This window comes from Mirounga leonina, unplaced genomic scaffold (assembly GCF_011800145.1).
Source record: "Mirounga leonina isolate KUSES-001 unplaced genomic scaffold, KU_Mleo_1.0 Mir_197, whole genome shotgun sequence".
Lineage (NCBI taxonomy): Eukaryota > Metazoa > Chordata > Mammalia > Carnivora > Phocidae > Mirounga > Mirounga leonina.
Window position 1 is genome coordinate 957,045 of NW_023270494.1, and position 26,083 is coordinate 983,127.

The 26,083-nt window shown below is 62.8% G+C and overlaps 1 protein-coding gene across 2 annotated transcripts; it reads left to right on the top strand.

The window, feature by feature from the left end:
* Window positions 1-45: 45 nt before the first annotated feature.
* On the top strand, window positions 46-17,968 carry FASN (fatty acid synthase). 2 transcript variants are annotated; one of them, XM_035025732.1, is made up of 42 exons: window positions 46-232; window positions 1,805-1,940; window positions 2,650-2,802; window positions 3,938-4,111; window positions 4,249-4,449; window positions 4,553-4,675; window positions 4,764-4,879; window positions 4,961-5,095; window positions 5,625-6,096; window positions 6,186-6,373; window positions 6,461-6,650; window positions 7,231-7,325; window positions 7,437-7,571; window positions 7,673-7,876; window positions 8,026-8,141; window positions 8,458-8,633; window positions 8,720-8,911; window positions 8,995-9,075; window positions 9,191-9,361; window positions 9,591-9,770; window positions 9,849-10,052; window positions 10,684-10,988; window positions 11,237-11,629; window positions 11,704-11,871; window positions 11,954-12,072; window positions 12,179-12,333; window positions 12,468-12,671; window positions 12,856-13,006; window positions 13,094-13,272; window positions 13,361-13,480; window positions 13,642-13,764; window positions 13,849-14,072; window positions 14,152-14,353; window positions 14,464-14,615; window positions 14,728-14,819; window positions 15,078-15,229; window positions 15,327-15,572; window positions 15,836-16,024; window positions 16,337-16,567; window positions 16,678-16,901; window positions 16,997-17,095; window positions 17,220-17,609. In XM_035025732.1, exons 2-42 carry the CDS (start codon window positions 1,814-1,816, stop codon window positions 17,607-17,609), a joined length of 7,551 nt encoding a protein of 2,516 aa, XP_034881623.1. In that variant the 5' UTR covers window positions 46-232; window positions 1,805-1,813. The 2 variants fall into 2 exon arrangements, with proteins under 2 accessions (XP_034881623.1, XP_034881624.1); XM_035025733.1 differs by lacking the exon at window positions 46-232 and having other exon boundaries at window positions 1,814-1,940; window positions 17,220-17,968.
* Window positions 17,969-26,083: the final 8,115 nt, after the last annotated feature.

Consider the following 26,083-nt stretch of genomic DNA (forward strand, 5'->3'; position numbering starts at 1 on the left):
CCACCGGCGGCGGCGCGCCGGGTCCCGGGGCGCAGCCCCGACGCTCATTGGCCTGGGCGGCGCAGCCAAGCTGTCAGCCCATGTGGCGTGTCCGCGCTGGGACGGCCGCGGTTAAATAGAGTCGGCGCCGGCCTAGAGGGAGCCAGAGAGACGGCAGCAGCCCGGCCTCCCCTGCGCCACCGCGCTCCATCCTCGCTCCCCGCCGCCCGCCCGCCGCCCGCGCCCAGACCAGGTACGAGCGGCCCGGCGGGGACCGGGGCCCTGGGGGCCCGGGCGCCGCCGGCCCGCACCCTCCGGTCTCGGGGCGCTCCCGCGGGGAGGGGTCGGCGCGCCGGGCCCCGAGGCCCCCGGGCTGGCCGTGCGGGGCGCCGGAGGGCCGGCGGGGCAGGCGGGGGGCAGGTGGGCGAGAGCGAGGGGCGGACGCCGGCCGCGCCGCGAACAGCCATTTTGGTCGCGGGCTGGGCCACGCGGGCGCACGGCCCAGCCCTCCGCCCGCCGCATCCCCGGCCCCGGTGCCGGAGGGCCGCGGCCGGGCGGCGGGGGGGAGCCGGCTCCCGTCACGTGGGCGCCGCGCGGAGCCCCGAAGCTCTGGAGGGCGGGCGGCGGGGCGAGGCCGGCGCCGCGGGGTCTCCAGCCCCTGCCCGGGCCGCGCCGGACTCGGCGTGAATAGCAAGTAGGGGGGAACGGCGGGCGCTCTCTGTAGGCCGCGACGCCCCCGAGCCGGTGCCTCCTGGGCCTCCAAAGGGCCCTTTATTCGGCGCCGGGGGTGGGGCTCCTCCCGGCGGGGACTCAGGCTCGCCGGGCCACGCGAGGGGGTCGCTGCTCTCTGCCGCGCGCCCTCGCTCGGAGAGCCCGGGAGACCCGGGACGGCCGGGGGCGGCGTGACCACCGGTCCTTAGCGCCACGAGACCCTGCGGCCTCGGCGGAAGTTGCCAGGCCAGCCCCGGCCTTGCCCCCGCGGGGCTGCCCAAGGGCGCCCTTCCTCTGTGGCCGGGGCTTTCTCTGCAGGGGGGCCCCGGGGGCCTGGGTCGGGGTGGTCAAACAGCCCGAGGCCTCCCCGGCACAGGTGTGCGGGTGTGGGCAGCCCTCGCCTGGCCCCTAACCAAGTGCTTCTCCGGGCTGGACCCTGCTGGGGCGGTCAGACTGGCTGGGTGGACCCACCGCGGGTAGGGGCCGTCTTGTCCCCGGAGCCCTGCAGGGACCCCTCCCCCCACGTCCCTTCCAAACCCTGGCAGTTCATGGGCTGCCCTGAGTGTGCCTGGGCCCCTGCCCCCAGCATGGAGAACAAGCTGGGATGCAGGGTGCAGGGCCCACTGGTCAGTGTGGGCCGGTGTTCCCCCCACTCTCATATGTTTTTCGCTCAAGCTTTGGCACCCTCTCTTTTTTGCTTGCTTGATTTCCTGGGTCAGCTCTTAACACACTGATGGCCGAGTGGCCCTGTCCCAGGAAGGGTTCCGCTCTTCTGGGATGGCCCTGCCTGCTACCTCTCCCAGGACCCCAGCAGTAGGTTGCAGAGCCCACCGACTGTTGGGGGGCAGACACAGGGTAGCAGGGCCATGGTGTAGTCACCCAGGCCGGGGCCCCACATGTGACAAGGGCTGGCTGGACCAGCATGGACCCCCACCCCACACGCCCTCGGCTTCTGTCCCAGCCGGCAGAGCGCGCAGGAGCTGACCAACTGCTCTCAAACCCATAGGTGGTGCTGTGGGGTCAGGAAGCCAGGGGAGAGGGTGGGAGGCTGCCTCCTGGTGGTGTGGCTGCCAGAGCTGACCAGCGTCAGGCTCCCACGCTGCCCTCCCTGCAGAGAGCAGCCATGGAGGAGGTGGTGATTGCTGGCATGTCCGGGAAGCTGCCCGAGTCGGACAATATGCAGGAGTTCTGGGCCAATCTCATCGGCGGCATAGACATGGTGACAGACGACGACAGGAGGTGGAAGGCAGGTGAGTGGGCGGCCCTCGCGCTCCCCTCCCACACAAGGGGACCCTCTCCTGCTCTTGCTCTGGATGCGGCCTCCCGGCTGCCCAGGGCAGACCAGCTCCAGCCTGAGCCCCAGTCCCAATGGCAGAGCCACTGGTCACCAAGGCGAGGCTGGGGACTGGGGGCCCACGGAGGCTGAGGGCCAACCCTGAGCATGCATCTGCCCGTTTTATAGCCGAGCTGGGTGATCTGCTGGGGGACCAGATCCAGGGTGAGGCCAGGTGGGCAGGCACCCTGTCCCTCCGAGCCCAGCCAGCTACCGCCACATAAGATGCCAGGCTCTCTCGGGAAGCTGGTTTGACTCCCTCCCGCCCAGTAGGTTGTTCTGCAGAGCAGCTCTACCTGATCTACGGGATGTGAGTCAGCGTGGCGGAGTCTGGCCGGCCTCAGCAGCCAGGCAGTTTAGGACAGGCAGAGGGTCTCCAGCTAGGGCAGTGGTGGACAGGAGGAGGGCACTGTCCCCACTGGGCTCTGCTCCGAGGCCACCTCCCACACGGCTGCCCAGTGGGGCCCCTTCTCAGAAAGCGGGGTGATGTCGCCCAAGTGGCACCCCAGACCTAGCACCACCAGCCCCTGCCCAGTCTCCCCGGGAGCTCATGGCTCCCTGTCACAGCAGGGCCTTTGCCGTCGGTCACTCAGGGCCCACAGCCTTCCACCTGTCTATGTCTGCAGGACTCTACGGCCTGCCCAGGCGGTCCGGCAAGCTGAAGGACCTATCCAGGTTTGACGCCTCTTTCTTCGGGGTCCACCCAAAGCAGGCTCACACTATGGACCCCCAGCTGCGCTTGCTGCTGGAGGTCACCTACGAGGCCATCTTGGACGGAGGTGGGTCCTCATGAGGCTGCTGGCCAACGATGGCCACCTCAGGGCTAGGGGCCCGTCCCTGAGGTTCCCACCTCCCCAGAAATTATAACAGCATTGCTTCTTCTCACTTTTAAAAGCAGAAGTCTGAAAACACAAAAATTACCAAGGAGGCAGCGCAAGGCGCTGTGACTCTCCTGGGCCCTGGTGTAGGGCCCGTGGGCTTGGGGAGGTGTGGGAGGCGTGGGCCTGGGAGCAGGTTGAGGTTTCACAACTACACACACGGTGTCCCTGGCATGCCCTGGTGCCCCAATTCCCTCCCTCCCCAAAGTACAGCTGGTCTTGGGGCAAGGGTGGAGTGCCAGGCAGAGCAGGAGGTGGGGTCTGGCCCCCAGGTCTCGTGCTCTCCACTCTCCCCTCCTCTGGGCTGTGTCTGGTCTTGTACAAGTGCCTCAAGACAGCTGTCCCTTGTCACGGGGCACAGACCTGTCTCTACCGCCCAGGGGCCTAAACGTCTTGCCTGGTGGGAGAGGAGGCCGGCCACGTGGGCGTGGCGCCTCCGCAGGTGGGTGGGGGAGCCCGGGCCTGAGGGGGAGCCTGGGAGCCGGCCAGTTGTACCACAGGCAGGCGGGCAGGCAGCCTGGCCTTCTAGCTTGCTTGCTGCTCAGCGAGCCAGGCCTGGGACCCGCACGGGACACAGTGCTCTGGAGGGAAGGGCCAGCAGAGACCTTGGACGCCGCTCTCCAGAGGCTGGCCAGGGTCCCTCCCTCCTTTCCCAGCCTGGACACTCAGCCTTTGTCTCCCTGTGTTTCCTTATCTTAGCCTGTCCTAGGGTAAGCCGCCCTTGGTGCTTGGGTGCTCATTGGTCACTGGGGCTTGCCAGACCCTACTGGTGACACCAGGGGCCAGGGGAGTATCCTGGGGACAATGCAGCCTTCTGTCCTTACCTCCAGCTTTCTCTGGCCTCTGCCTGGCCCAGAGCCTGGAGCCCCACCTGTCTCCTGGGCCCTGGGTTCCTTGTGACCCAGTTATCTGTCCTCAGCCCTACCTGGGTTGGTTGCCCTGCTCGGACCCCTCCAGAGCCAGGCTAAGAGGGAGGACTTAGCCCCAGAGCTGGGCAGCAGGCCCAGCTGCCATGTCTTACCGTTGCTTCCCGCAGGCATCAACCCAGCGTCACTCCGAGGGACACACACCGGTGTCTGGGTGGGCGTGAGCGGCTCCGAGGCCTCAGAGGCCCTCAGCCGAGACCCTGAGACCCTCTTGGGCTACAGCATGGTGGGCTGCCAGCGCGCCATGATGGCCAACCGTCTCTCGTTCTTCTTTGATTTTAAAGGTGGGTACCCACCCAGCCCCGCTGGGCCTCTGGTTCCCCCAGGAAGGCTGGCCAGGGCAAGGCATCCATGCCATGGGCTCCCAGTGGAGGGCACCCTGCTGGAGCCGCCGGGCCCCCCATTGTGCTCTTGCCCACAGGGCCCAGCATCGCCCTGGACACAGCCTGCTCCTCTAGCCTGATGGCTCTGCAGAACGCCTACGAGGCCGTGCGCAGCGGGGAGTGCCCCAGCGCCATCGTGGGGGGCATCAACATCCTGCTGAAGCCCAACACCTCCGTGCAGTTCATGAAGCTGGGCATGCTCAGTCCTGAGGGTACCTGCAAGTCATTCGACGAGTCTGGTGAGTGAGCGGTGGGCGGGAGGGGCAGGGGTGGCCCCAGAGCTCTTGGCCCGGGGGCCTGGAGCAGCAGAGCCCCTGGGCCTGAGGTGCCCTCCGCACGCAGGGAACGGTTACTGTCGCTCGGAGGCCGTGGTGGTCATCCTGCTGACCAAGAGGTCCCTGGCCCGGCGCGTGTATGCCACCATCCTGAACGCCGGCACCAACACCGACGGCTACAAGGAGCAAGGTGGGTGCCGGCCGGGGGCTGGAGGGGTCCGGGCCTGGCCGCGGCAGGTGGTCCTTGGTTGGGGGCTGAGGCCTGGCTCGTCCCACAGGTGTGACCTTCCCCTCCGGGGAGGCCCAGGAGCAGCTCATCCGCTCCCTGTACGAGCCGGCTGGGCTGGCCCCAGAGTCTCTGGAGTATATCGAAGCCCACGGCACGGGGACCATGGTGAGTGCCCCGCCCACGCCCCACACTCCAGGCCTGAGAGGCACCTGGGCGGGATCCTGATCCTCCTCTTGTCCTCCACAGGTGGGCGACCCCCAGGAGCTGAACGGCATCGACCGAGCCCTTTGCACCACCCGCCGGGACCCCTTGCTGATCGGGTCCACAAAGTCGAACATGGGGCACCCGGAGCCTGCCTCGGGGCTTGCAGCCATGGCCAAGGTAGGTGCGCGGGTCCAGAGCTGTCCTGCCGGCCACGCAAGGGGGGGTTCCCACAGACTGGGCCGAGGGGTGCCAGCCACTGGGGCCCGGACAGCAGGGCACAAGCCTGTGACCAGTCTCTGCCCTTGCTCCCTGTGGGCCAGAGGAGGGCGCAGGGGCTGCCCACCTGTCCCACAGTCTTCCTGACCGGCCGGGGGGGCTGGGTGGCCTGTGGGGAGACCACGCACTGGTAGCTTCTGGGTGCGGCGGGGGCTCCCTGGTGCTCTAGGCTCCTTGGGGCTGTGACGTTGTAACCTCTTACCATTCCTGCAAGAACTGGGACCTGGGAGGAGCTCTGGCTGAGGGGGCCTCTGTGTCCAGGCCCACAGCCCGTCCGTCTGGGGGGCGCCCTGGGGCCCCAGGTGAAGGCAGGGGGCCCAGAGACGGCAAGGGCCCCTGGGTCCCTGCACTGTGTCGCGTGGGCCCGACCCCAGGCAGCGGTGCAGGGAGTGCGAGGCCAGCTGCCCCACCAACCGCGAGCCCCCCGTAGGTGCTGCTGTCCCTGGAACACGGGCTCTGGGCCCCCAACCTGCACTTCCGCAGCCCGAACGCTGAGGTCCCCGCGCTCCGGGAGGGGCGGCTGCAGGTGGTGGACCGGCCCCTGCCCGTCCGCGGAGGCAACGTGGCCGTCAACTCCTTCGGCTTCGGCGGTTCCAACGTGCACGTCATCCTCAGGCCCGACCCGCGGCGCCCCTCGCCGGCCGCCCCGCGCGCCACCCTGCCCCGCCTGCTGCGGGCCAGCGGGCGCACCCTGGAGGCCGTGCACTGCCTTCTGCAGCAGGGCCAGCAGCACGGCCAGGACCTGGCCTTCGTGAGCATGCTCAATGACATCGCGGCCATCCCCCCCACCGCCATGCCCTTCCGGGGCTACGCGGTGCTGGGCGGTGAGGAAGGCGGCCCGGAGGTGCAGGAGGCCCAGCAGCCGCCTGCTGGCCAGCGTCCACTCTGGTTCATCTGCTCTGGTGAGAGGCCGGCCGTGCGGGTCCTCCCGGGAGGGTGAGCGGGAGGCTGGCCCCGCGGCCACCACCCCTGACAGCTCTCCTCGGGACAGGGATGGGTGCGCAGTGGCATGGGATGGGGTCGAGCCTCCTGCGCCTGCACAGCTTCCGAGACTCCATCCTGCGCTCCGACGAGGCCGTGAAGCCCTTGGGCCTGCAGGTGTCTGAGCTGCTCCTGAGCACAGACGAGGCCTGCTTCGACGACCTCGTCCACTCCTTCGTGAGCCTCACCGCCATCCAGGTGCGTCCTTGGGCTCTGGGGGCCCGTGGGCAGGACGGGGCTGGTGGCCGGGCGGGCGTGACTCCTCATGCCCCTCTCCCCCACCAGATCGCCCTCATAGACCTGCTGACCTCCATGGGCCTACGGCCTGATGGCATCATCGGACACTCCCTGGGGGAGGTGGCCTGTGGCTACGCAGACGGCTGCCTTTCCCAGGAGGAGGCCATCCTCACGGCCTATTGGAGAGGCCAATGCATCAAGGAGGCCAGCATCCCACCGGGGGCCATGGCGGCCGTGGGTGGGTGTCCTCTGTGCTCCCCCGTCCTGCTCCCCCCACCAGCCTCAGGGGCGTCCCTGGCCTTCCTCCTGTTCACACGGGGCAGATGCTGCGACCCACCCCAGCACCCTGCGGCCGGCAGTAAATGCGCGGCCACGTCACCACAGGCTGGGGCTGAAGCCACGGGGACAAGAGTGCCCCCTGCCCACGCAAGAAGCCAGGGAGCTTTTGATAAAGTCAGTGTCAGGGTGACTCGCTGTGGTCCCCTTCCGTGGGCACCTTCTCGTGCCTCAGGCAGGCTGGGCTAGGAACAGGAGAGACACCTCACAGAGCCACCATCCTGAGGGGCTGCAGGGGAGAGGCCGAGGCCCGTGGAGGCCTGTCGGGGGCCCAGGACCTCGCTCCCCACCTGTGGGACAACAGAAAAGGTGTCCTCCCTCGAGATCAAACGCGGCAGGAGCGAAAGTGCCCCGTAAAGGCCCCGCTCCGCGGCTGTCATTACTGCACCCCTGTCATTAGGGCCTGTCCCGGGCAGCGCTTCCTCTCGGGTGGGGGCCCCGGCTCCCCGCAGCCCGCCCCCTGAGGCCATCCCTGCCCACAGGCTTGTCCTGGGAGGAGTGTAAACAACGCTGTCCCCCTGGCATTGTGCCCGCCTGCCACAACTCCGAAGACACAGTGACCATCTCAGGACCTCAGGTGGGCCCTGGGAGGCGAGGCGCATCCCCAAGTCCCTTCCCCGTCCCTCGGGGGGAGCTCTGCGTGGGGAACCGGTCGCACTCGTCCAGCCCTTGACACCTCTGTCCTTAGGCCCAGGTGGTCACATTTATGGAGCAGCTGAGGCAGGAGGGCGTGTTTGCCAAGGAGGTGCAAACAGGCGGCATGGCCTTTCACTCCTACTTCATGGAGTCCATCGCCCCCACGCTGCTGCAGGCACTCAAGAAGGTGGGCTGGCCGCCCTACGGGGGCTCCCTGGAGGCAGGGCCTCCTGGAGGCAGGGCGGTGGGGGCGGAGGCCCGGCACGGCTGACGGTGTCACGGGCGCAGGTGATCCGGGAGCCAAGGCCCCGCTCGGCGCGCTGGCTCAGCACCTCCATCCCCGAGGCCCAGTGGCAAGGGAGCCTGGCCCGCACATCCTCGGCGGAGTACAGCGTCAACAACCTCGTGAGCCCGGTGCTGTTCCAGGAGGCGCTGCGTCACGTGCCTGAGCACGCCGTGGTGCTGGAGATCGCCCCCCACGCCCTGCTGCAGGTGCGCACCAGCTGGGGCCAGGGGCGGGGAAGGCCGGCCGGTTCCAGGAGGGACGGTGGTCTTGGTGCGTCGGCCGAGAGAAGCCGAGGGTCTGGGCCTGCGGGCAGGTGGGAACCAGTGAGGAAGGCCAAGCCCGTCTGCCTCACCAGGGCGTCCTGAAGAGAGGCGTCAAGCCCAGCTGCGCCATCATCCCTCTGATGAAGAAGGACCAGAGAGACAACCTGGAGTTCTTCCTCAGGAACGTGGGCAGGCTGCACCTGCTGGGGTGGGTCGGCTGCCCCTGCTGGGCCGCCGGGGAGGGGGCCGGGTTCCCAGTGGGGGGGAGGGGGCGGTCCACCCGGAGCTTCTCCCCGACAGCAAAGCGTGGTAATAGGGCTGCTCGGTGGCCTTGAGGTTGTCCTCCGGAAGTGGGCTGGTGGGTGCTGGGCCACCTCGAGCTTCCTTGCTATGGCCCCCACCCCACCCCGTCTTGGTGATCTCTGGGGTCTCGTGGGAGACGGTTGGCCGAGGGTATAACGGGGTAGTCCCAGGCAAGGCCGCCAGCCCAGGCGTGCGCCTCACACCTTTCCCCCACCCCCCAGCATTGATGCCAACCCCAATGGCCTGTTTCCACCCATGGAGTTCCCGGTTCCCCGGGGGACTCCTCTCATCTCCCCCCACATCAAGTGGGACCACAGTCAGATCTGGGACGTGCCTGCCGCCGGGGACTTCCCCAGCGGCTCCAGCGGTTCGTCTGCTGCCACCATCTACAACATTGGTGAGTGGGGGCTGAGGGCAGTTGAGGGACGGGGCGAGGGTGCCTTCTCCCTCCTGGGTGCTGGCACTAAGGTCCAGCCCACACAGACACCAGCCCCGAGTCCCCCGACCACTACCTGGTGGACCACCGCATCGATGGCCGCGTCCTCTTCCCTGCCACCGGCTACGTGTGCCTGGTCTGGAAGACTCTGGCACGTGTCTTGAGCCAGAACATGGAAGAGATGCCCGTGGTGTTTGAGGATGTGACACTGCACCAGGCCACCATCTTGCCCAAGACCGGTGAGATGGGGTGGCCGCCGGGGTCAGGGCGGGAATGCTGACGGCTGACCCCAGCTGCTCATCTCCAACCTTGCTGTGCACAGGGACTGTGGCTCTGGAAGTGCGGCTTCTGGAGGCTTCCCGCACCTTTGAGGTGTCTGAGAACGGCAACCTGATCATGAGCGGTGAGCAGAGGGCGTCCGGCCAGGCCCCGGGCTCTCTGGTGGGGGTTGGCCTCTGAGTGGACCCTTGGTGGCCAGCTCCACTCTACGCACCTCAGGCTCTTCTGCCCCCCCATAGGGAAGGTGTACCAGTGGGAGGAGCCTGACCCCAAGCTCTTCGACAGCCAGGAGGGCCCGGACCCCACGGCCGCATTCCACCTGTCCCAGGGGGACGTATACAAGGAGCTGCGGCTGTGTGGCTACGACTATGGCCCCGACTTCCAGGGCATTCTGGAGACCAACCTGGGAGGTAGGGCGCCACATCCTCCCTTGACGCTCAGGGCACAAGCCTTGGGGCTGCCTCCCTTCAGGCCACACGGGGCCTGACCTGCTGCCCAGGATCCCGGTGCCACGTGACTCCGTCACCGCCCGAGTCCTGTGGACAGAGGGCTGTGCTGGGTGTGAGGGGTGTGTGGAGGGCAGGGTGCCGTGAGCGTGAGAGACCCGGCCCGGCCACGCCGACAGTCCCTCCGTCACAGGCTACACAGGCCAGCTGCTGTGGAAGGACAACTGGGTAACCTTCCTGGATGCCGTGCTGCAGATGTCCGTGCTGAGTATGGCCCAGCGCTCCCTGCGCCTGCCCACCCGCATCACCTCCATCCACGTCGACCCCGCCACTCACCGGCAGAAGGTGTACTCGCTCAAGGGCCAGGCCCAAGGTAGCCCCGAGTCCCAGGCCCCCCCTACCTGCGCCGCCGGGCCGGCCGCGGCCCATGCTCACCGGCTCCTTCCCGCAGTGGCTGACGTGGTGGTGAGCAGCTGTCTGAACCACATGGTGGCTGGCGGAACCCTCATCTCGGGCCTACACACCTCCATGGTTCCGAGAAGGCAGCAGGAGCAGTTCGCCCCGATCCTGGAGAAGTTCTGCTTCACTCCCTACGTGGAGGTGGAGCTCCTGGCTGGAAACGCAGCCCTACAGGACGAGCTGCAGCTGTGCAGGGGTGAGGCCCAGCCCCTGCCCTGTGCTCCAGCCTCCGTCGGGTGCCTCTGGCAAAAGGGAGTTTCTCAGCTTCCCACACAGCCCTTCGCTGGGACCCGTTCCAGCTTGACAACCTCCTGCTTCACAGGAGCCGAAACTTGCCTCCTCGAGAGGCTCCTGGTCTTCAGGGATAGTTTAGGGCACAAGGACAGACTCGGTCCTTCCTGCCTGTGTCCCCAGCCAGCCACTTGGGTGTGACGCCACGGGGACCTGGCCCGGCAGGCCCTGTGAGGGCTCGTGCCCACACTGATGGGTGGGGGATAACGGGCAGGGGGCTGGAGCGCCGTGGGGGATGTGAGGGCACTGAGCCCACGCTCCGTAGGGAGCCTACCCTCTGTGGAGCTCACGCCTCGACGACACCCACCCAGGAGGCTAGTTCCTAGTCCTAGAAGATCAGGCTGCCCACTTCGTCCCTCCCATCTGTTTGCTTATCTAGGGGCAGGTCCAGGCAGTGGGCCCTGGGAGGACAGGGTCACCTGGGTCCTGGCTACTGATGGATGCCTGCTCTAAGCAGACCCCTGCTGTGTGGGGGTGCTTCGGGAACACTGGCCCGAGTGAGACCTCGCCTTAGTGCCCATCTCCCCCCTCCCCAGGGCTGGCACAAGCACTGCAGACCAAGGTGGCCCAGCAGGGGCTAAAGATGGTGGTCCCTGGGCTGGATGGGGCCCAGGTGCCCCGGGAGCCCCCACAGCAGGGCCTGCCTCAGTTGCTGGGGGCTGCCTGCCAACTCCAGCTCAATGGGAGCCTGCAGCTGGAGCTGGACCAGCTACTGGCCCAGCAGAAGCCCCTGCTGCATGACGACCCCCTGCTCCACGGCCTTCTCGATTCCCCGGCACTCAAGGCCTGCGTGGACACCGCCCTGGAGAACCTGAGCAGCCCCAGGATGCACATTGTAGAGGTGGGTGCGTGGACCCAGCTCCAGGCAGGCTCAGCCGTGGGGAATGCCAGGGCCCGTCAGAAGGTGTGCCGAGGCTGCCCTCGTGTCCTTGACTGTTCCGCCCTGCTTGAAGGTGGGCTCTGGGGGAGGACACTAGCTGGTGGTCTCAGCAGCGTGGGTGGGTGGGCCTTTCTGGCAGATGTCCGCCAGCTCGGATCAGGGTGCCTGCCCGGTGGGCAGCTGGTCCAGGAAGCTCTCCCCACCGGCAGGTGCTGGCTGGCGATGGCCGCCTGTATTCCCGCATTCCGGCGCTGCTCAACACCCAGCCCCTGCTCCAGCTGGACTACACGGCCACGGACCGCCACCCCCAGGCCCTGGAGGCTGTCCAGGCCAAGCTGCAGGAGTACGGCACGACCCAGGGCCAGTGGGACCCTGCAGACCCTGCCCCCAGCAGCCTGGGCATGGCTGACCTGCTGGCATGCAACTGTGCGGTGGCCACCCTCCGGGACCCAGCCACGGCCCTCGGCAACATGGTAGCCGCTCTCCAGGAGGGCGGCTTCCTGCTGCTGCACACGCTGCTCAGAGGACACCCGCTGGGAGAGACGGTTGCCTTCCTCACCTGCCCGGAGCCCCAGCGAGGCGGGCAGAGCCTCCTGAGCCAGGTGAAGGGGCGGGGGTGGGGCCGGGGCTGCCGCAGGGAGGCTGGCTGAGCACTGACCCCGCCCCGCCCACGCAGGACGAGTGGGAGGGTCTGTTTGCCGGGGCGTCCCTGCACCTGGTGGCCCTGAAGAGGTCCTTCTACGGCTCCGCGCTCTTCCTGTGCCGCCGCCGGCCGGCCCCGCAGGACGGCCCCGTCTTCCTGCCTGTGGAGGACACCAGCTTCCGATGGGTGGACTCCCTGAAGGTCAGTCTCTGCCGGGCCCCCCAGCACCGTGCCCACGGGCCTGGGGACCCACCCAGACGCCAGCCCTTCCCTCGTCCCGCAGAACGTTCTGGCCAGCGACTCCTCCCGCCCCGTGTGGCTGACGGCCTTCAGCTGCACCACCTCGGGTGTCGTGGGCATGGTGAACTGTCTCCGCCGAGAGCCTGGCGGGCACCGGATTCGGTGAGAGACAGCCACAGAGCTGCAGGCCCCCTCTCCCTCCGCCCCTGCCCTGCCCTCTCTCTCTCCCCCTCCTCCAGCCTCCCCTCACCTGTGTGTCTGCCCACAGATGCATCCTGGTGTCCAACCTCAGCAGCACCTCCCCCATCCCCAAGATGGACGCAAGCTCCTCAGAGTTGCAGAAGGTGTTACAGGGGGACCTCGTGATGAACGTCTACCGGGACGGGTCCTGGGGGGCCTTCCGCCATTTCCCCCTGGAGCATGGTGAGCCCCCCCAAGATGCCTCCCTGGCCCCCACCAGCTCCTTGCGTTATAGCCGGGTGGTCTGAGGGTGACAGGGGGCTGGGGGGCCCTGGCTAGGAAGCCCCTGTGGGAGCCGCACTTCCTGTCGCCTTCAGGCCTGCCAGAGGAGCAGACCGAGCACGCCTTCGTGAATGTCCTCACCCGGGGGGACCTCTCCTCCATCCGCTGGGTCTGCTCCCCTCTGCGTCACGCCCAGCCCACTGACCCCGGCGTCCACCTCTGCACCGTCAGCTACGCCTCCCTCAACTTCCGAGACATCATGCTGGCCACGGGCAAGCTCTCCCCTGATGCCATCCCAGGTATGGACTGCATCCTGCGGGTGTGGCCAGAGCAAACGCTCCAGGCCAGGGACTGGGAAGAGGAGGGCTCCTTGACCCACAGCCCTCAGGACCCTGGAGGCTCCTCAGGCCTGAACTTGCGCACCGGGCGCCCCCATCCCCCACCCGGGGAGACGTAGGGCTCACCGCCACCGTCTACCCCCAGGGAAATGGGCCTCCCGGGACTGTATGCTGGGCATGGAGTTCTCTGGCCGGGACGCCAGTGGCAAGCGTGTGATGGGGCTGGTGCCCGCTGAGGGCCTGGCCACTTCCGTCCTGCTGTCTGAGGACTTCCTGTGGGAGGTTCCGTCTAACTGGTGAGTCGGCGGGACCGTGAGCCCGGCGCCCCACGCGGCCACGGCCGAGGCTCAGGCCCGAGCTGACCTCATGTGCTGTGCCCGCAGGACCCTGGAGGAGGCAGCTTCCGTGCCCGTGGTATACTCTACCGCCTACTACTCGCTGGTGGTGCGGGGGCGCATGCAGCGCGGGGAGACGGTGCTCATCCACTCGGGCTCGGGCGGCGTGGGCCAGGCCGCCATCACCATCGCCCTGAGCCTGGGCTGCCGCGTCTTCACCACCGTGGGTCAGTCCACCAGCCCTCCCGCGAGCCCGGCGCTGCCCCCGCCCCTGCCCCGCGGCCTGGCTCAGCAGCATGCGCCTCTCCCTACCAGGGTCCGCCGAGAAGCGGACGTACCTCCAGGCCAGGTTCCCTCAGCTCGGCGACACCAGCTTTGCCAACTCCCGGGACACGTCCTTCGAACAACACGTGCTGTGGCACACAGGCGGGAAGGGTGAGCGCAGCTCGCGGGCCCCGGCGGCGGCCCTGGCACGCCCACCAGTCGCTGTCCACCTGCGCTGCCGCCGTCCTCCTCGGGCCCAGGCGGGGACAAGGTCTGGGCCGGGGCCAGTGTCATGACGGAGAGGACCTCTCTTTCCCCGACCCCCCCCCAAGGTGTCGACCTGGTTCTGAACTCTCTGGCGGAGGAGAAGCTGCAGGCCAGTGTGCGCTGCCTGGCCCAGCACGGCCGGTTCCTGGAGATCGGCAAATTTGACCTTTCCAACAACCACCAGCTGGGTGAGGCGGGCAGCGGGCGGGCGGGTGAGGCCCGCAGGGTCAGCTGGGGGCCGTGAGTGCTGAGCCCTTCCCCCGCCCCCCCAGGCATGGCCATCTTCCTGAAGAACGTGACCTTCCACGGGATCCTGCTGGACGCGCTCATGGATGACGGGGGCAGCGACTGGCGGGAGGTGGCGGCGCTGCTGCGGGCGGGCATCCGGGACGGCGTGGTGCGGCCCCTCAAGTGCACCACGTTCCCCAAGCACCGCGTGGAGGACGCGTTCCGTTTCATGGCCCAAGGGAAGCACATCGGCAAAGTGGTCGTGCAGGTGAGCGTGGGGCCCCCGGCGCCCCCGGCTCCAGCTCCCCAGGGCAGTGCCTGAGCTGGGGGTGCTGCTTGGGCTGCAGGTGCTCGAGGAGGAGCGGGAGATGGTGCCACAGGTGACCAGGCCCACGCGGATGACAGCTGTGTCCAAGATCTTCTGCCCAGCCCACAAGAGCTATGTCATCACTGGGGGCCTAGGCGGGTTCGGCCTCGAGCTGGCCCAGTGGCTTGTGCTGCGAGGGGCCCAGAAACTCGTGCTGACCTCTCGCTCTGGGATCCGCACAGGTGAGCAGTCCCGAGGGCCAGGACGGGGTGGGGGGTGGTCGCCTCAGCGCTCGTGAGCTCTCTGGTCCAGAAGCCCGGTTGGCCCAACCACGCTGCCCTGTGTCCCGTAGGCTACCAGGCCAAGCAAGTCCATGAGTGGAGGCGCCAGGGCGTGCAGGTCCTGGTGTCCACCAGCGACGCCAGCTCGCCAGATGGGGCCCGGAGCCTCGTGGCAGAGGCCACACAGCTGGGGCCTGTGGGTGGCGTCTTCAACCTGGCCATGGTGAGTGCAACTCTGAAGGGTCCAGAGCAGGCCCCCTAGGGAAGCGCCCTCCCAGGCTGAGCCCTCCAGAGCTGTGAGGTCAGGGCAGGTGCTGAGAACCCCTCACCCTCAGGTCCTGAGAGATGCCATGCTGGAGAATCAAAGCCCTGAGTTCTTCCAGGATGTTAACAAGCCCAAGTACGACGGTACCGTGAACTTGGACAGGTGAGGTGTACGATCCCCCAACCCTGTCCCCATCCCCCAACACAGCCTGGCTCTGACCTGGTGCACGCTGGGAGCAGCCGCCTCTCTTGACCTGTGTGTACCCTGGCGCAGAGTTCCTGCTGCCACTCAGGTACTGAGCAGCAGGCCTCTGCTGGGGCCTGAGCTGGGGGTTCAGGGAAGTGGAGGCTGCTGGGCACGCTGGCCGGGGTGGGGGCGGGGACTGGGCCAGCCAGCAGGGTGTGACTCGAGCACCCACAGGGTGACCCGGGCGGCGTGCCCCGAGCTGGACTACTTTGTGGTCTTCTCCTCCGTGAGCTGCGGGCGCGGCAACGCCGGCCAGACCAACTACGGCTTCGCCAACTCCTCGATGGAGCGCGTATGTGAGAAGCGCCGGCACGACGGCCTGCCAGGTGGGCCAGCCCGCTCCTCGCCCGGCAGCCCCCGCTTGCCGCCGCCCCGCTGCGCGCCCCCGCTCACCCCCGGCTCGCTGGCCCTGTATTCCTGTAGGCCTCGCGGTGCAGTGGGGCGCCATCGGAGATGTGGGCATCATCCTGGAGACAATGGGCTCCAACGACATGGTCATTGGTGGGACGCTGCCTCAGCGTATCACCTCCTGCTTGGAGGTGCTGGACTCCTTTCTGAACCAGCCCCACGCCGTCTTGAGCAGCTTTGTGCTGGCTGAGAAGAAGACCAGCGCCCAGGGTGATGGCAGTGCCCAGCTGGACCTCATGAAGGCGGTGGCCCACGTCCTGGGTGAGGGAGCCCGCCGTCCCCGCACTGTAGACCCTCAGCTCCCGCTAACTGCCGTTTCCCTGGCAGGAAGAGGCCATGGTCTTTTGCTCTGGGAGGGGACAGGCTCCAGTGGTCGGCTCAGAACTGAGGGGGGCGGGGGCGGTCACATGCCATAACCACGGTGATGGTGGTTTGGGAAGGGAACTAGCCGCCAAGGTGTCCGCGCTTACCCAGGGCCCCGCCCCACCTCCCTCCCAAATTGCCAACGGAGTACCTGTCCCCAGGTATTCGAGACTTGGCCACCATCAACCTGGACAGCACGCTGACAGACCTGGGCCTGGACTCGCTCATGGGCGTGGAGGTGCGCCAGATACTGGAGCGCGGGTATGACCTGCTGCTGTCCACGCGGGACATCGGGCAGCTCACGTTCCGCAAGTTGCAGGAGTTTTCCTCGAAGGCAGGCACGGCTAACGGTGCGTGGCTGTGAGGGAAGTTGGAGAAAGGGGAAGGTCCCTGGGCCACCTTGGCCCCAGCTCTTCCTCCGTCCCCAGAGCAGCAGGCTTGCGAGCAGCCTAAGCGGCCCCCCCACCCCCCCAGCTCAGGGCTTGTCCATCGGGACCCTTCCTGTGAGCCCTGAGTGGGGCCTTGGGCCCCCACCCATTTCCCGCCCTGGCCACCAGCAGCCCGCGTCAGGGGTGGGTGTGTGCGCCCGTGCCCGTCGTCGTGTTTGTGCGTGGGGCATCTTGTGTGGCCCTGGCCCTCCGGCATCTGCCCCCTCCTTACAGAGCTGGCCGCCCCCACGGCCAAGGACAGCAGCAGAACCGGTCAGCAGGCCCAGCTGAACCTGAGCACCCTGCTGGTGAACCCCGAGGGCCCGACCTTGACACGGCTCAACTTGGTGCAGAGCTCTGAGCGACCCCTGTTCCTGGTGCACCCCATCGAAGGCTCCACCATCGTGTTCCACGGCCTGGCCTCCAAGCTCAGCATCCCCACCTACGGCTTGCAGTGTACCCGAGGTGTGACCCGTCCTGCGAGGCGGTCCCCACCCCCCAATAAGGCAGGGTCGTGTGCGTGTCCCACCCAGGGTCCCCTCCTGCCTGCCGCTGAGCCTCCTTCTGCCCCACAGCTGCACCCCTGGACAGCATCCAGAGTCTGGCCGCCTACTACGTGGAGTGCATCCGGCAGGTGCAGCCCGAGGGGCCCTACCGCATCGCCGGCTACTCGTTCGGGGCCTGTGTGGCCTTCGAGATGTGCTCCCAGCTGCAGGCTGCGCAGCAGAGCCCGGCCCCCTCACACCACAGCCTCTTCTTGTTTGACGGCTCACACTCCTACGTGCTGGCCCACACGCAGGTGAGGGCCGCCGCGGGGGCGTCGGTGGGCTCCCAGCCGCAGCCCCAGGGTCGCGGCCCAGGGCCCGGCTGCAGCAGCCCCTTCTCCCCCCACAGAGCTACCGCGCCAAGATGACCCCGGGCTGCGAGGCGGAGGCCGAGGCCGAGGCCATGTGCTTCTTCATGCAGCAGTTCATCGACGTGGAACACGACAAGGTGGGGCCGGGGGGCGCCCGCAGCCCCGAGCGGAGCGCGCGCGCGCGCAGCCGGGTGCAGACCCCGCGGGGCGTTGCGCCGGGCACGCGCCGCTCAGAGCCCCGTCCTGCACCCCGGCCCGCAGGTGCTGGAGGCGCTGCTGCCCCTCGGGGACCTGGGGGAGCGCGTGGCGGCCGCCGTGGACCTGATCGAGCGCAGCCACGCGGGCCTGGACCGCCGCCAGCTGACCTTCGCCGCGCGCTCCTTCTACCACAAGCTGCGCGCGGCCGAGCAGTACACGCCGCGGGCCACCTACCACGGCAGCGTGACGCTGCTGCGCGCCAAGACCGGCAGCGTGTACGGCGAGGGCCTGGGCGCCGACTACAACCTGTCCCAGGTGTGCGACGGCAAGGTGTCGGTACACGTGATCGAGGGGGACCACCGCACGCTGCTGGAGGGCAGCGGCCTGGAGTCCATCCTCAGCATCATCCACAGCTCCCTGGCCGAGCCGCGCGTCAGTGTGCGGGAGGGCTAGGCGCCCCCCGCGGCCCCGGGGGGGGGAGGGTCCTGCCGGTGGGAGCCCCGCCCCCGCGCCCTGTGCGCGCCGCCGCCGACTCGGAGACCCGCCCCGGTCTGTGAAGGGTCGGCCGGGCGGGCCCGGCGCGCCGCGTGGGTCTGCGCCGCGGTCCTCCATTCGATCCTCCTATTTATTGCGTCGCTGGGGAGACGCCAGGGCCTCGTCCACCCTGTGAAGGCCGGCGGCGCGGGAGCCCCAGCCCTGGGGCCCCCATGATGCAGGGGCCTGTGGAAGGGAGCAGTCCAGGGCGCCCGGGCACCGTTCTGTGTTCGTCTGTATTCGTTTTTCAAGAAACATGATTCATATTGCTGCTTGCATTCTGGAGTTTACTGTAACTGTCCGTGTCCAGAGCCACGTCTGGACTGTGTTCCCAGCAGCGCTGCCCGTAAGGACCAGGAGGTGTCCGCCAACCTGGGGGAGGCCCCCCCGCCGCCCCACGGCTAAGCCCCACCTGAGCTCTGGCCTCCAGTCACCCTTTCTTCCCTCCTCCGACAGGGAGGGCGCCCCTCTGCTCCCCGCGGCGCTCAGGCCCGGGGACAGCGCCTGGCTCCCGGAGGGCCGCGGTGGCTGCTCTGCTAGAGAAGCAGCCGGTAGGACAGGATCCCGCCGGGCGCTTCAGCAGGTCGGCCAGGGCAAGCGTGGGGTCCCCCGCACTGCTTCCTGCCTGAATTCCTTACTCCTCAGGGAAACCTTGGGATTGTTCTCCTCCCTTGAGGAGGCCTACCCACACCATCGAGAGTAACCTTGACCTGGAGTCAGGTGGTCATAGGTGTGAATCTCATCAACAAAATACCTTCACAGCAACGCCTACGCTACTGTTTGCATAACTAGCCGAGTTGAACAAGAGACTGACCGTCACACTGGTTTAGGCAAAGGTGGATCAGAGCAAGTCAGAGGGGCAGGGAGGTTCCCTGGGCATCTGAACCCTGAGAGCCAAGGGGTGAGGTGGACACCAGTGGTGCAGGGGGCGGTGGGAGTTCTGAGCCAGCTGGTGGGAATGAGCCAGAGATCCAGGGGCCGGGGGGATCAGGCCCACCTGTAGCCTTCTAAAAGGATGTGCTGAACACAGAAACAGACCAGGGGCGCCTCCATATTCCTCAGAAAGTTCAGCATACAATTACCATGAGCCAATAATTCCACTCCTAGGTATATACCCCCAAAGAATTACACACGGGGCTCACACACGGCACTGCTCATAATGACCAGGAGGTGTCCACCAATGGACGGATGTACAGATGCGGTCCGTTCCTGCCTGGAATACTCAGCAGTGGAAAGGGCTGTCGTTCCGGCACATGCCGCATGGGGTGCCAACAGTGAAAAAGATCTCAGAGCAAAAAATACACTTGGGATAGAAAGGGTTACTTCATAAGAGTCGACTGGTTGAAAGGATGTAACAATCCTGAACTTTCATGCCCCATGATGGTTCCAAATCACAGGAAACAAAGGTTATAGATCTGAAGAGAGAAACTGACAAATCTGCAATGGAAGCTGGAGATTTCAAAAGCCCTCTCTCCTGCACTGGCAGAACCCAGAGCCCGGAAGTCCCGAGGGAGCACCAGACGGACCATAACAACCAGCCCGTCTGCCCGCATTGATTTAGAACACTCCACCCGACAGCAGCATAACACATTATTTCCAAATTCACATGGAACATTTACCAAGGTAGCACGCACTCTGGGTCATAAAACCAGCGTCATTAAGTTAAAAAGAAATTCAACTTCTAGAAAATATTTTCTCCGACCACAATTGAATAAGATTAGAATCAATAACAAAAAAGGTCTCTAGAATATCCTCACATGTTGGAAATCAGATAACAGTTATAAAGAATCCTCAGGTTAAAGAAAAACTGGAAAGAGAAATTGGTATCTCGAGCTGAATCAGCGCAGCACCGCACCTGTTAGCGGACAGGTGTGGGCCTGAAGGCCCGTGGCAGGAATGAAGAAACCGCTCAGATTAACCGTCAGAAACTAAAACAAAATAAGGGCAAACTAGACCCAGCTAAGCAGAATAATGGAAATAGTACACACACCAGAGTGAAAATCAACCGAATAAAATACAGAAGAACAAGAGAAAATTAATGAAACCAGAAGCAAGTTCTTTGAGAAGACCAGTAATACATAAACCTTCAAGCAGATCGAACTGGAAGAGAAATAAAGACACAAAGTACCAACATCAGAAACCACAGAGGTGACGTCCCTGAGATTCTACACGTGTTAAAAGACTAATAAGGGAGAGCGCCTGGGTGGCTCAGATGGTTGAGCGTCTGCCTTCGGCTCAGGTCATGATCCCAGGGTCCTGGGATCGAGTCCCGCATCGGGCTCCCTGCTCAGCGGGAAGCCTGCTTCTCCCTCTGCTACTCTCTCTCTCTCTCTCTCTGTCTCTCATGAATAAATAATCTTTTTTAAAAAGAAGACCAATAAGGGAATATTATGAACGATTCTACACCACACAATTGGACAACCTAGGTAAAATGACAAAATTCCACACAAGACACAAAGTCAAGAAGAAATCGCAGCCCGAGTGACCCTGCATGTATGGAAGAAAACGAGTTTGTAGTTAAAACCTTTCCACAAAGAAAACTTCAGACCTGAATGGCAAATTCTGCTGGATACTTAAGAGAAAAATGTTACCCATTCTATCCAAACTCTCCCAGAATTCTGGCAGGGAAACCAGTCGCAGTTCAAAAGGATTCAGTTTGCATGAAATATCTGGGGACGTATTTGTCTGCTCATGCTGCCAAAACACGACACTATAGACTGAAATTTATTTTCTCACAGCTGGGAAATCCACGATCGAGGTTCCTGCCAATTCAGTTCCTGGGGAGAGCTATCCTCCTGGCTCATAGGCTGCTGCCTTTTTGTTGTCCTCACATGGCAGAGAGCAACCACACAAGTCCTGGTGTCTCTTCCTCTTCTTGTAAGGACGCCGGCCCTAACAGATGAGGGGCCCGCCTTTAGGACCTCATTTTACCTTTAACACCTCCTTATCGGCCCCATCTGCAGATACGGTCACTTTGGGGATTAGGGCTCCCACATGAATATCGGGGGACACAATTCACTCCGCAGCAAGGGAGTAATGTACAGCTCTTCTATGAGGCCAGCATTCCTTTGATACCCAAACCCGATGTTACAGGAAAGCTACCAGTATCCATCGTGGTCATACATGCAAAAAATCAACACAGAATTTTAGCATGCAGAATCATATTTTAAAGGGTAACACATCATGACCAAATGGAGCTTATCCTAGGAATGCAAGGCTGGTTCGACCTTGAAAAAATCAGTCTCTGTAATTCACCTGATTAATGGCCAAAACGGATCATCTCTTTGGATGCAGAAAACAGCTTCTGCTGAACACAGATGCACAGAACCTAACACCCATTTGTGGGGCCAGCTCTCAGCCAGCCAGAGATGGGAGACTTCCTCCACCCGGTAAAGACGTCCCTGCAAAATGCCGCTGCCGTCGCCCCTAATGGCAGAAGGGCAGACGCACCAGCTGCAACCAGGGACGAGGCAGAGACTCACAGTCCCGCCACGTCCAGTCAGCACCGCGTTGGAAGTTCTAGCCAGCAAGTCACAGAACGGAGGTAAAGGCGTACAGACGAGAAGAAATCCAACCACCCCTGGTCGCAGGCAACATGGTCAGCCCTTGCTCAGAAGCTGACAGAACCCACAGAAACCTGCTAGATGTAAGCCGTGAGTGTGGGAAGACTGCAGGAGAGGTCGGCGTGCTGAGCCCAGTCACAGAATCACGCACAAGGAATGAACGGCAGACGCTGATGTTAACAAGTCAACACCAGTCAGAGCAGTGCCCCTCCAAGAAGAGAGAGTTAGGGATGAGTGTGATGAAAGGTGTGCAAGGCCCTGCTGAGACCATCCTTTGCTGAATGGGATGAAAGGAGCGAGGAGGGAGATGTGCTGTGCTCGTGGGTTAGAAAACTCAATGTTAAAGTGTAAATTCTCCCCAAAATGACCTATAGATTTTTTTTTAAGATTTTAACTTTAAGCAATCTCTGTACCCTACGTGGGGCTCAAACTCATGACCCAGAGACCAGGAGTCCCACGTGCTACTGACAGAGCAGGCCAGGTGCCCCCTGACCCATACATTTCATACTGTCTCGATCAAAATCCCAACAGGCTTTCTGTAGGAATCGACAAGCCGACTCTGAAATCGGTGCCAATGCAATTTGATACAGAGCAACAAAGCTGGAGAAGTTACGTTGCCTGATTCCAAGATTTTTCAAGATTTATGACAAGGCTGCAATAATTAAGACAGTGTGTTTATTAACATCAAGATACACAAGTAGATCAATGGAACAAAATAATGAGCCAAGAAATAGACTCACACATGTATGGACAGCTAATTTTCAATAAATGGTTCTGGAATAATTGGATATCCACATGCAAAAAAAAAAAAAAGTAAGAAAGAAAAGAGACCTTAGATCCATAGCACAACACATACAAAAATAACTCAAAATGGATCATAGACTTAAACATAACTTTTAAAACTATAAAACTTTTTGGGGCACCTGGGTGACTCAGTTGGTTAAGTGACTGCCTTTGGCTCAGGTCATGATCCTGGAGTCCCTGGATTGAGTCCCACATTGGGCTCCCTACTCGGCCGGGAGTCTGCTTCTCCCTCTGACCCTCCCCCCTCTCATGCTCTCTCCCTCTCATTCTCTCTCTCTTTCAAATAGATAAAATCTTTAAAACTATAAAACTTTTTGAAGTAAATATAGGATAAAATGTTTGTGAACTCAGGTTCGACAAACGTTTCTTAACTAGGACACCAGAAACATGATTGATAAGAGAATAAATTGTTAAATTAGATTTTATCAAAGCTTGACCATTTCTACTCTTTTTTTTTTTTTTTTTCCTTTTAAGCAGTCTCCACGCCAAGCACGGAGCCCAACACAGGGCTTGAACTCACAACCCTAAGATCAAGACCTGAACCGAGATCAAGAGTCGGTTGCTCAACTGACTGACCACCCAGGCGCCCCCATTTCTACTCTTTGAAAGACACTGTTCGGGGCGCCTGGGTGGCTCAGTTGGTTAGGCGACTGCCTTCAGCTCAGGTCATGATCCTGGAGTCCCGGGATTGAGTCCCACGTCGGGCTCCGTGCTCAGCAGGGAGTCTGCTTCTCCCTCTGACCCTCCCCCACTCTCTCTCTCTCTAAAATAAGTAAATAAATCTTTAAAAAAAAAAATTAAGAAAAAAAAAAAAGAAAAGAAAGACACTGTTCAAAAAATGAAAAATAAGTCACAGACCCCTGGAAAGTTTCTGACCAAGGATTTGTGTCCAGAATATGTAAAGAACTCTCAAAATTCAACAAAAAGAAAACAAACAATTTTTAAAAATGGGCAAAAGAGGGTGCCAGTTGGCTCAGTTGGAAGAGCATGTGACTCTTGATATCGGGGTTGTAAGTTCAAGACCCACGCTGCATGTAGAGATGACTTAAAAATAAAATCTTTCTAAAAATTTGTTTAAAAATTTTAAATGGGCAAAAGATGTGAAAGACATTAGGAACAGACATACATTTCATAAGGAAATGAAAATTAAGAATACAATGAGGGGGGCGCCTGGGTGGCTCAGTCGGTGAAGCATCTGCCTTCAGCTCAGGTCATGATCCCAGGTACTGGGATCGAATCCCGAATCGGGCTCCTTGCTCAGTGGGGTCTGCTTCTCCCTTTCCCTCTGCAGGTCCCCCAGCTTATGCTCTCTCTCACTCACACTCTCTCATATGAATAAATAAGATCTTTTAAAAAATAAAATAGGGGCTCCTGGGTGGCTCAGTCGTTAAGGGTCTGCCTTCGGCTCAGGTCATGGTCCCAGGGTCCTGGGATTGAGCCCCACATCGGGCTCCCTGCTCTGCCAGGAAGCCTGCTTCTCCCTCTCCCACTCCCCCTGCTTGTGTTCCCTCTCTCGCTGTGTCTCTCTGTCAAATAAATAAATAAAATCTTAAAAAAATAAAAATAAAATAAAATAAAATCTTTTAAAAAAAGAAGAATATTACGTGTTGGAGGATGTGGAGCAACTGGAACTTTCCTGTGTCACTAGCAGAAACGAGAAACGGTGCACCGCACTGGAATATTTTGGCAGTTTCTTAAAAAGTGAAATGTGCACCTACTGTGTGACCCGGCCATTCCATTCCTAGGTATTTACCCAAGAGAAACAGTCTGTGTCCACATGAAGACTTGTCCACAGACTTTTTTGTAGCCCAAAGCTGCGAACATGGAGACATCCATCCCAAGTGAACAGACGGGCGGATTGTGGTCCGTCTGGGCTGTGGAAGCCACTCAGCAGCGACGCGCAACAGACGAAGGATGCACGCGGCGGCGTGGTTGGTCGCGAGAGGCTTATGCAGAGCGGAAACCCCAGACCAGAGGAGTCCGCGCTGCATGAGTCCATGTCTGTAAAATCCTAGAAAGGCAAGGTAATCTCTAGCGACAGAAAATAGATCAGTGCTTTCCATGGACAGGGGGCTGGGGGGGCAGGAGGCAACATTGGGGGGTCACAAATACTTTCTTTTTTTGGTTGTGATAGTTTCACTGGCGTATGAATGTGTCATTGCTCACTGTGCCTCCATAAAGCTGTTAGAAAGGTGTGTATGAACCAAAAGTCAGTGAGACCCCAGCATATGGTAGGTAAGACCCCTGACTTCTCTCACTGTAGGAGGAAGGCGGACCACAGTCACGCTGAGCTCTCAGTCCGGACCCGCGGGCATGGGCTGTGGGGACATGGGCTCCAGGCGCTGCTGGGAGCTCAGGCAAGGGCACGAGCCCCTGGGGGGAACCACCTTTGCACGCCCGTCTTGGAATTTATTCCGGGGCACAGCGACCTGCGGCCACACGGGCACAAGCATGCTCACTGCAGCGTTGTGTGACATTGCAAAGTACCAGCGAGCAGGTAAAGGGCAGGAGAGGTGGGGGACGCCCGAGCAGCTCCCGGGCCCGCTTCTCGCCAGGAAGGCCGCCCGGAGCTCCAGGGCTGGGTACGAAGTGGGGGGAGAGGCAGTGTGTGTGTGTGTGTGTGTGTGTGTGTGTTTTAAGATTTCGTTTATTTATTTGACAGAGAGAGACACAGCGAGAGAGGGAACCCAAGCAGGGGGAGCGGGAGAGGGAGAAGCGGGCTTCCTGGCGCTGGAGGAGTCACGACGCACACGTGTGCATCGATGCTCATTTCCGCAGAAAGAGCGAGGAGCCTGGGGTGGGGGGGGTTGAGGCAAAAGGGACATCTCTCTGAACAAACCTTGCAGGAGTTTTGACTTTGGGAACCGCTCAGGACCTTGTGTGTTCAAAGAGTAAACTTAAATCTACACAGATGGGGACAAAATTAAAACTGGACACACAGAGAAAGAAGTGAATCTGAGCGCAGTGCACATGGATGAGGCTGGCGCCCAGGAGCGAGCGGGGCGCCCTCCGCGGGCCGCGACCCGCGCGCAGGACCGCTCACCACCCTGACCTTGCGGCTGTAGCCGCGGGGGACACAGCCCGAGGGGCCAGGGAGCCCGGCCCCTCCACGGGGGGCTGGAGCCCGGCCCCCGCTCAGTCGGCGGCCGGGGCGGGGGAGGGCGGGCGCCGGGCCCCAGGGCCGGGCGGGGCGGGGGGCGCAAGGCCGCGCCCAGACCCGGGGACGCCACCAGAGCCCAGGCCCGCGACGGTGGCAGGTCCACGCGTGCGGATGGCGGCCGGCAGCTCCGCGAACTCGCCGTAACCGGGCAGAGTCTGGAGCAAGTCAACCGCAGTCTCTGAATCCGCACCGAGGGCGCAGGGGGGGCGTTTGTGCCGGCAAATCTGCCAAGTCCCGACGCGCCCCCGGCCCCACTCTGCTCCGGACAGGGCAGCCCACGTCATCCCAGAACATCCCCCCCGGGCCGGGGGGCTGAGCGCCGGGGGCCCCCACCCCCAGCGCGCTTACAGAGCTGCCAGGCCCTGGAGGAGGCTGCCTGGTGCCCCATTTGCGAAGCTGGACGGTCACTCGGAGTGACCTGTCCCCTCCCCGTCCCCAGCAGTGCTCCAGGCGGGGCGTAGGAACAGGCGCCCCCCAAGTGGCAGACTTAATTTGGAGCAAAGCACAGGGCACTTGGCGCCAAGGAAGAAGCAGTCAGGAGGGAGGTCGGCTAGGCGCGGTGAGAACAGGGCAGAGAGAATGAAGAAATAATTGGCCAAACACTTGCTAAAATATCTTGCTCTGTAAAGAGAAGCAGCTCAGCGAAGCCCAAACATGATACATACCCGTAAAACCAGTCAGACGTAACATAAACAAACCGCTGTAAACCAAAGATACAGAGAAAATCTTGACCCTGAGAAAAAAAAGAAAAGCACATCACATACCGGGAAGCAATGATACGAGGACGAATGACGCCATTTACAGCAGCTTCAGAAGAAAAGCTGCAACAGGACACACACGGGGAGGGAAGTTGGGGTGAGCCTGGT

Coding starts and splice junctions, on each gene's coding strand:
- FASN (XM_035025732.1), top strand. CDS start 1,814: ATGGAGGAGGTGGTGATTGCTGGCATGTCCGGGAAGCTGCCCGAGTCG. Junction 14,616..14,727: donor GCGTCTTCAACCTGGCCATG/GTGAGTGCAACT, acceptor CCTCACCCTCAG/GTCCTGAGAGATGCCATGCT. Junction 17,096..17,219: donor TCGACGTGGAACACGACAAG/GTGGGGCCGGGG, acceptor CCCGGCCCGCAG/GTGCTGGAGGCGCTGCTGCC.